The sequence below is a fragment of the Nuphar pumila genome, chromosome 5, assembly GCF_984573655.1.
Source record: "Nuphar pumila chromosome 5, dmNupPumi1.hap1.1, whole genome shotgun sequence".
Taxonomy (NCBI): domain Eukaryota; kingdom Viridiplantae; phylum Streptophyta; class Magnoliopsida; order Nymphaeales; family Nymphaeaceae; genus Nuphar; species Nuphar pumila.
Window position 1 is genome coordinate 126377310 of NC_143253.1, and position 10582 is coordinate 126387891.

The 10582-nt window shown below is 38.4% G+C and overlaps 1 protein-coding gene across 1 annotated transcript; it reads right to left on the bottom strand.

Annotated features, from left to right (window-relative positions):
• Positions 1–338: 338 nt before the first annotated feature.
• LOC149838590 (brassinosteroid-related acyltransferase 1-like) lies at positions 339–4212 on the bottom strand. The gene is made up of 4 exons (XM_090008274.1): positions 3778–4212; positions 2480–2974; positions 2032–2082; positions 339–836 (listed from the first exon to the last, which is right to left on the bottom strand). Exons 1-4 carry the CDS (start codon positions 4210–4212, stop codon positions 339–341), a joined length of 1479 nt encoding a protein of 492 aa, XP_089864400.1.
• Positions 4213–10582: the final 6370 nt, after the last annotated feature.

A 10582-nucleotide genomic window follows, 5' to 3' on the forward strand; every position in this document is an offset into this window, starting at 1 on the left:
CAAGCTCCTAGTAGGCAAGGGGGCGCGGCTGAGGAATTCTTAACCACTTGGTGGTGGACCATATGGCAGAGCATCAATCTTCCCGAGGTCCAACACCTGAGCAGAGTTTCCCCTTGATAAATATCAAAGAGTATGTTTTGGGGGATCACACACCAACATATATGCTTTGAATAACAGAAAAAGTTTTACAGCAATCATGTATATGTTTTGTTTGGTAATTTAGTACATATTTATGGCCTTAAGGCTATTAAAACTGAGAAACTTTTAGAGAAGAGATGATCTATACTGTATGCATGGAAATGACAAGAACCCCTATAAGTGACAAGCTTTCCCAACACTTAGCACAGTTGGCTATGAAAGTAGTAGGTGAAGGCATCCACATGTTGAGGGAGTAAGCCGATAGTCACATTGATGGTTGCTTCCTTATTGGAGCCCTGAACAAGATATGCAGCATGTGGAAGAGCAGAAGCTAGTGGGTATGCACTCATTGGATGCCCTTGCCCAAAATCCAGCTTGTCAAATGGGCACCTGGTCAAATCTGAGACCATGGTGAGTTCCATCAATGGAGGGAGTGGCACTTGGGGAGCTTCAAGCGCTTGCAGATACATCCTCACATAGTCGTTAGTGACTGCTTCTTTGGCTGCCCTTATCTTGCTAATTGTCTCCTCCAAGCTCTCCTCTTCTAGGGCCCCTACTGTGCATGACACAGAAGCCAGGACAAATGCATTCCCACTGAACCCTTTTGAGAGGGGTGGCACCAATTTGTTTCTAATGTTCACAGCAAATTGCAAACATACCATTTTGTCCTTGTGAAAGTTCAATGCCTTGTTTCTTGCCTGTATACACCATTATCACAGTTGAACATAAGCTGTTCAATCCAAAGATTGCATAGCTAGCAAAAAAAGGGAAAAAAGAGAGCATAATACCATACCAAAGGATATATTGTCTTTCAAAAAAAGAAAACGAACACCAAAGGATATATGTTTTATACTCGAAACAATGAGGATGGCATGTAGTCGACTAAATGATGACCTTATATTTTGCAGGGCCATTCTAGCTCTTAAGGTATACTGCTACATGAGAATGTATCGAGCCATAAATATACATACACATGCACAATATAATGTCCATTAGCATAAGAGGGGAAGTGCTAATTCATGAATATGTATATTTAATGACGACTTATCACTAAGTGTTAAATATTCCAAAAAATAAACCACATAAAGCTATGCATAACATACACACACATGCATGCATGTGCACACACACATACACATTTGCGCATCTATGTCCTTATTCATGCATAATACATGATAGGTTAAAGCCTAAGAACTTTTTCTCTGAGGAAACTTTCTAGGGACGTGGGTCACTTAATGAGTCTGCCTCCCGACAAAGTAAACCTCGGGTAGTCTTTGACCCCCATGCCTTACGGGTACTGACCAGTGAAGGCCACGTGGTGCATCCCGGCCACAGCAGTGTTTGATCCGCCATCCTTCATCTCGAGTGTCTTTATGCCCCCCCCTGCTGGTCAGGTGTGCCTAAGAACTATTTAATTCTGCCTTAATAATTTTTACCATTTGCACTGGCTGTAGGGTGTCAACTGGTTGGATTTGGTGCATACCCAGGTGAATATGAACCTGGATCTATTTTTTAGGTGCTGATAATGGGTCCGGCCCGGTTACTAATCGGACCTCCTTTTTCATTACCGAATCCAACCCTATAGGGTTTTATATGGGTTGGGTGTGGGTCAAACCCGACTCATTGACACCCCTAAACTAGCAGACAGGGTAGCGGTAGAGATGGATCCATTGATCCTCCAGCCTGGGTTTTGATGCAACCCCTGCTGTCTTTGAGATGCTTTGTGCTATTGAGCCAGAGCCCTTTGCTGATCCGGGCTAGCAGTTTAGACCTCCAGCCTGGGCTCCACCTGATAGGCATTAGGTACCAATACCATTATAGAGATGCACCTCCGGGGTGTACAAGAAAACCTTTTGGATATTGAACACAGAGAGACAAGGTTGTTGGCCATACCATGCAGAGGGCAACATATTTCCTGGACCCATTCCCCATGGAAGAAGCCATCTGCATTGATAGTTGGCAAGCATTTATTGCAGGTAGATTGGTGCTTATAGGAATTCATTTCTCTGAAAAAGGATATCATTTTGAACGATTTGAAGTCCAAAAGATACACTGTGAATCATACCGTCTAGAATGCCCCCTTTTGCTTTCCTCATAAATATGACACTTTTCACTCACAGATGCAGCAATGATGCTATATAAAACATGCCCAAAAAGACATCAAGCATCATGAGCTTTAAGGACAAAGGCAGCCGAATTAGATGATAGTACTGTAGGCTCAAATATACCAGCACAAAAATTTTCATTTTTTAAACTAATGAAACCAAGATCGTGTTCCATTCTTACATATACGAACATAATGCGTGCATTCAAATGCTTATGTGAGAGAGAGAGACAGTACCTTCCACACGTGTGTTGCTACAACCTCAAACGTGGTACACTCGCCGATATTCCTCTCAAGATTTAATGCTCTCTTAAAGCTGTCTATAGATTCTTTGCTGGGAGTATAAGTTTTAAAAACATAACCATTATGGAGTGTACTCCCCATCTGGGAGTACTCGCAGCCTCCTGCTGCTGCATCAGACTGAACCCATTCAGTAGAGGCCATTGCCTGTTGAATCAGTTGGAGAAGATGATAAAAGGGCACGACTAGGCTTTTCATGGGATCACTATCATCATTATTACCATCATCGCACTTGGTGGTGTTCTCACTGTTTGGTGTTACCAACAATCGACTTCTGTCGTGCACTGGCTCTACAAGCTCACAGCTCACGTCTGATCTTCCTGCTGTCATCAGAGCCCATGCAGTTAAAAAATTGAAAGTTGCTGGACCGTCAAACAAGGAATGACTCGTGCCCACGCCCACTGTGTACCCACCACACCCAAATCTTGTCACCTGCATGCATGACATATGGGGTCATGATTAGCTGCATCACCTTCCAATCAATGGAACCTGTATTTTCGTTTATAACCTGAAGAAACCACACACGGCCGTCATGGAGACATAATCGCCTTCCCAACAGCATAAAACTCGAGGCTAGGACCCTAGCCCTCAGGGCGTATTCTAGGCAATGAAACCTATATTTGTTCTTTTCAGATTATGCTTTAGCGTGTGGCCCACTCTCAAGAAGTTAGAATCCCTCGGCCACCCCCATCCCTCGCCGGCAAGGAAGCCTGCTACTTCGACTGCGGCAAGGGACATGCACCCGGATATCTACTCATGATATCCTTCGGTTTAATGCGTTAACTTGACCTGCCTAGTCAGGTGTGTGGAGCCCTTGTGAGCTTGGAAACTGTATTTGTTGAGATTCACTAAAATGGTGATGATTTTATGGGGCTAAGAAAAAAAAAAGGATTATCAACTATACCAGAATGAATCATTTGTATGTGAAAAAGAAGGATATGCTTGAACAGAATAGAATTACGATGAAAAGTTTCAATCAGAGATAGATGCATAAAACAAAATATTGGCTCTGTGAAAAAGATATCCCTAAAAGTAAAAAAGAGAAGAAAAGAGGAAGCGCTTCTAGTCTTTCTGAAAACAATCGGAAGTTTTATATAATATGCTAAAGTCCTTAATTGCTTTCTTCTAATTCCATTTACTAAGCTAGTACAAGATGAAATTGCTTTAGCTGCTACAAAAGAGAAGAAATGAAAGTGAGCGTTTGTATAGTAAGTTTTTTATTTAAATTTTCTCACCTGAACAGCAACTAGAGGCATGTCAGAGTAGGAGCCATTGAAGGGTGGCCTGTGAACAAGCTTCTCATAGAATGGGTTGTACTGTGATAGATCTCCAAGCTGTGAGATTTCCACTGGTGTGGAAGCCTCTACTAGGACTGCACCCTTCATGTTGCAAATGAGATCAAGCTTTCCACTTCCTGGGTTTATGGTGAGCCTTCCAGCTGCTGGGTACCAATAAGACAGTGTTTTCTCAAGACCCACCTTCATCTTCTGGACAACTGATTCAAAACCATCAGTGGGGGGCATGTAGAAGAAGATTGAGTACATGAGCGTGGGGCACTTCCTGTCAAGATTGGAGAGAGGGAGGATCTCCTCATTCTCTCCGTTTTGATGGGGAAGGGGGTCTGGATAGACAGAAGTGAAACTCTTGATCATCACACTCTCAGACTCCATGGATAGTTTTGGAGGTGTGGTAGGCTCAAGAGAGGAAGGGCGAGGGTTGAAATAGGGAGTAGCAGTCGTGCAGAGAGAGTGGCTTTATTAATAAATATGCTATGATTAATGGAGAGTTGCATGTTTGTGCTTTGTGGGACACCACAATCTCTCTCTCTCTCTCTCTCTCTCTCTCTCTCTATCTATCTATATATATATATATATATATATATATATATATATATATATATATATATATATATATATATATATATATATATATATTCAAAATGCGGCTTAGAAAAACAAAACATTGTTAGTGTGTGTGTGTGTGTGTGGTGGGGGTGGGGTGGGGTGGGGTGGGGGTGGGGGTGGGGGTGGGGGTGGGGGAGTGGATAACAACGTGCACATGGTGGTGGTGTTGCTCACATTCTGCCATCATGGAACGTTCAAAAGGCACATCATGCGGGGACACAAACAATAAAGAGAACGGTAGGCAAAAACAGAGGTGGGAAGAGAATTAACTGTGCCGAACCAAGAAACCAGGCTTGCTTTTGGGAGACTTGGTCAGCTCGACCCGTGAGTGGATCAGGTCCAAGGGTCTTTGGTCACTTTTCTGTAAGGCAACTTGGATGCTGTCCATCTAGGAAATGAACGGCACCCAAAACTCATCAAATAGGATGGTCCTCATCTAAATGGGCCTCGCAAAAAGTTTTTATGCCATCCACTTATGGCTGCACAATAAGCTGAGCTAGCTCGGGCTAGGCTCGAGCTCAACTAGTTTAAACCTGGCTCGAACTCGTTCGAGTAGGTAAATGAGCTGAGTTTGAACAAGACCTCAAGCTCATTAAATATAAACGAGGTAAGTCTGATCAGGCATTGTATAGTTATATAAGAGCTAGTTTATGAATATGTAGAATATATATTTGTTGGCTATTAATCACAAAAAAACATGTTTTACCTAAATGAGCAAGTCGTGTGCCTTTAGCATACGAGATGGAGCTAGGGTTTGAATCCTTAGTTTCTTTAAATGAAATTAGCTTGAGCCGAGACAAGCTGCGCTGGGCTTGAGCTTGACCCGAGCCGAGTCTGTACAGAAAATGTTCAACCTCTGCTTGAGCTCGAGCTGAGCTTCAACATATATTTCTGGACATGCTCATCTTTTCCAGCCTAAGCTCGGCTCAAACCTGGCTCTTGTGCAACATCCACTTTCTAGATGAATAGCATCAAAGGCCAAAAAAAAAAAAAGATAGATGAAATTAGTGCAAAACATAAAACTCTCAGTACAGTTTTCTATAGGCAACTTTCAGTGCATTTTAGGTACCGTAAATGAAGGGCTTCCAAAGTGCCTTGTACAAAAAACTGTCCAAGGCCTCTTGGGCGAACACAGATCCCATCATTTGAAATAGGAGCAGAAATTCAACATCAAGGGACCAACCTACCTAAGGGTTTTGAAGGCCTGCAGAACATGCAGCTGTGCCCCAAACAGTGCTTTCGTGTCTCTTTGCTTGTGAAGAGTGACATGACCTTTTTGGATGCATGTAAGCTTCCAATCTTATTTTTGTGCACAATCTGTTGTTGAAACTTGAAAGGCAGCCCAGAAGGGCCTTTTCTTCCTTCATTATTGGAAAAGAACTATAAAAGACAGGCAACAGTAATAACCTTGTAATCAGACAAGTTCACATCAATGCATTGTACCAACACCACCAAAGTAGCCATTTATGGTCCCCTTTTTCTGCTTCCCCCCCCCCCCCCCCCACACACACACACATATATATATATATATATATATATATATATATATATATATATATATATATATATATATATATATATATATATATATATATAGAGAGAGAGAGAGAGAGAGAGAGAGAGAGAGAGAGAGAGAGAGAGAGCCAGACTCACCACAATGGGTGCCACTAGTCCAAAGAAGAGCGGCTGCAGGTTTACTATGGACAAGGGGAGTCCCACTGGTGCTTGTGGGTGGCCACCACTGAAAGAACATGGCCACCTGTTATATTTGTAATAGCATGCATGTCTGTGAGTCCCAGCTTGTCCCTCTTGTCCCCTCTTTTCTAGCATCCTCCGTCTCTCGATTCTCTCCTCTGTGTTTTTTTGTGCACAACCAAACCGTAACTCTTAAGCAACCCTTTTTCTTTTCCAAGAACAGTCTCCCCTCCTCATTTCTCAATAAGCTTATTCAGCCACCTATTTTACTCTTACATAAAGAATTATTTTTATAGACAATATATATAAACCTACAAAATGGGCACTGATGCTAAATGAAACCTGCATGGGATTCTCTGTATTTTTTTTAAAATTCTGACCTTACATATGTGATCTATGTACTTGTTTTTATAAGAATCACTTCTTTAAGCATTGATTCTTATGCATTGATAGGTTTATATAAAGTTTCAAAAATCAACGGCCTACAATTTTCATAAATTTTCAAAGCTCCAAATACCATTTTTTCATCCAAAGTGCATGATCCAAGTGTCGATTTCTAGTAAATCAATCATGTTTGACACATCTATGGGGTTGGAATTTCCAAAACAAAACAAAAATCCATTAACATGTTTCCCGGCTCATTTTCTAGGTTTATATATATATATATATGTATATATATATATATATATAAAGAGAGAGAGAGAGAGAGAGAGAGTAATGGCTCGGTGCTAAACCGCATGGTAAATGGGTTTTTCAGGCTTTTTTATTTTATTTTAAAATTCTGATTGTACAGATGTGATCTATGTACTTGATTTTATAGGGATCAGTTCTTGAAGCGTTTGATTCCACCACATGGATGGATTTTTATAAAGTTTGAAAAATCAACAGTACTCCAAAATCTTTGTAAAATTTCAAGGCTCCCAACATCATTTTTTTCATCGAAAACACATGATCCAGGTGTGATATCTTAATAAATCGACTATGCTCAACACATTTATAGGGCCGAAACCGCGTAAAAAGCACCAGATAAGCTGAAAAACCCATTTAGCATGCGGTTTAGCACCAAATGGGTTTAGCACAGACTCATTACACTATATATATATATATATATATATATATATATATATATATATATATATATATATATATATATATATATATATATATATATATATATATATATATATATATATATATATATATATATATATATATATATATATATAAAGAGAGCAGGTGGTAGCTGCCTACCACTTTTCTAGCCTACTGCCAGCCTATCAGGCTTTGGAGGGTTGTTTCCATTTTTTCTAAATCTGATCATCAATATGTGATCTACATGCTTGATTTTAAAAGAATTAACTCTTAGATCATCTGCTTCCTACATGCAGGTAGGTTTTTATAATATTTAAAAATTGATGGCCTACAATTTTTAAAAATATTCAATTCTTAAAAAATCATGCTTTTTTTATCAAAAAACATGATACAAGTGTCATTTTTCATAAATTGACCATACCGAACATATCTGAAGGGTCAGATTTGTGAAAAATAACCTGAAAACACTTATTCACTGGTGCTAGGCTCAAAAAGTGGTAGGCAAGAAAAATCTAACAGACAGATTATGTATAACATATTCTATTTATCATTTTGATTTGTTTAAGTTGACTCAAACATGATGTTTTATATCATTTTTAAACCACCCGTATTTTCATGAACTGTAAGCCGTTAATTTTTACCATCTTAAAAAGAGAACTTGTGGTGCATTAAACATGATAAAACCTTCTAATAATCTAAATAAATCATGTTAAATACATTGGTAAGATTTACCATTTGGCTGTTAGATCTATGCTAAGAAGCATCTACCACCATATAGTATCATGGTACAAAACCACCGTGTCTTCTCTCTCTCTCTCTCTCTGAGAGAGAGTAATGGGTTTGTGATAAATGAAATATGCTAAAATAAAACATGCTAAAAGAGTTTTTATAATGTTCAAAAAATCAACAGTCCAAAATGATATAAAACAGAAGGGTATTTGGTACAAACTATTGTGTGGGATTTATTAATATTTATTAATATTTTTAATCAACACACACACACACATACATATATATATATATATATATATGTGTGTGTGTGGGGGGGGGGGGTTATATTTGGTACAAACTATTGTACCTACAATCTAGACACAATCTATCCTCATAAATGTATTCAACATGCTTGATTTAGTAGGAATTACTCTTATCATGTTTTTCAATGACAAAACATTTTTATGAGTCGAAAAAAATTGATGCCTTCATAGCCATTGATTTTTGGAATGCCGGAAAAACCTGTATACATGTTGGATTCCGACGATCCAAAAGTCTGTTCCCACTAAAAAAACCTGTAAATCACATCTATGTTGTTAGATGTGAAAAAAAAAGGGTTTCACCTCATTTGCTAGGTCGTTTGTACCTACAAACGACTGTAGCAAGCATAAACCCTATGTTCTTCAGGGTACATGTTCTAATGCATCCCTACTTTTTCTGGACACAAAACAAGAGGAATGAATCTTGTGAAATTGATAATGGTTGTATATTCTTTTTCAGAAGGCAGGTTTCTTGTATATTCACGACCATCATGTTGCCACATTCTTTTTGAGAGAGAGAGCTTTGATGTTGCTAGATTTGCTCGCACATCTTCCATTGTTTTTTCATTGGCTGTGGGGGTCAATGACTACGTAAAACTTGATCCTTACTGTAAGCTCCATCATAGATACTATTAGAAAAATATTTTAAATAATATCCACATGTCATGGTCTACATGTCAGCATGTCATAACGTGTCCGAATCGTGTCTCCCATGACACCCACTGCAAATGACATTTGTCAGTTTGACATAGACACGAATCAAAAGAGCACCATTTGGTGTTTTGTGGGCCCATGTTTTACAATCAAAATACAAAAAGATGTTGCTGCTGCCAATTGTTTCATGCGGGTACGCGCAGATTGTTTCATTATGGTTTTGAACTTTCTTCCAAGTTCTAACGTGACTGCATTTTTGGAAAAATATGCGAGAAGACATTTTGTATAATAAATTTACACTGGGAGGAATTAGTGACGGATTTATAAAACTTCGATCGTAAGGGCAAAAACACATAGAAAGCTGACTTAAAAACCAAAAGATTCAACCGAACTCGAGAATTTTCGATCATTCAACTATTTTGCTTAAACTGGCCAGTCGAGCTAAAAAATAAACGGTTTACAAGCCAAAAGACTTTCACGGTTACAAAATTATGTTTTCATGCCAAAACTAATAAATCCAGCGTGCAATTCTTGATAGAGAAACAATGGAAAACACATCTGTGGGGTCAGATAATGCATGCACGCATGAGTTTCAGCTGTGGATGTGGTATAATCGAATGGACGTACTGCAGCCCATATATATATATATATATATATATATATATATATATATATATGGGAATGAAAACCTCCCAATGTAAACCCTCCCAAACCTCCCCAATGAATTTTTTTTTTGGTGTTTTTATCAAAATTATGACCATACAGATGTCTTCAACGTGATTGGTTTACTGTAAATTAAAACTTAGAGTAGTGAATTTTGGATAGAAAAAATGGTATTTGGAGCCTCAAAAATTTATGAAAATTGTAAGCAGTTGATTTTGAAACTTATAAAAACCTATCCAGCAGAATTTAAAAAAAAACAACAAAAATCCAATAAATAATCCATTAAAGAGGTTTGAGAGGGTTTTTCGTCGGGGAGGTTTTCATCTCTCTCTCTCTCTCTCCGAGAGAGAGAGAGAGAGAGAGAGAGAGAGAGAGAGAGAGAGGGTAGGTGTGAAACTGATACCTGCTAAATGGGTTTTTCTGCCCTTCTGGTGTTTTTTTGTAGTTCTGACCCCATAAATGTGTTGGGCATGATCAATTTATGAGAAATCCACACCTGAATCATGGATCATGTGTTTTCGATGAAAAAAATAATATTTGGAGCCTAAAAAATTTACAAAGATTTTAGACCGTTGATTTTTCGAACCTTATAAAAACCCACCCACATATCAGAATCGAACACTTCAAGAGCTGATCCCTATAAAATCAAGTACATAGATCACATATGTACAATCAGAATTTAAAAATAAAACAAAAAAACCTTGAAAAACTCATTTAGCACGTACCCATTACTATATATATATATATATATATATATATATATATATATATAGAGAGAGAGAGAGAGAGCATATTAGGCCCCATTTCTTGTTCTGCCCCCATAGGTTTTAAGTGTTTTATGATAGATATGAACCGTTAGATGTGTTTAGCATGCTCTATTTAGTGGGAATCAATTCTTGAATAATGTTTTTTTGACGAAAAAATATACTTTTAAGAGCCAAGAAAAACCGCTACCTTCTTAACCATTGATTTTGGATCGGAGAAACCTGTATACAAGTTAG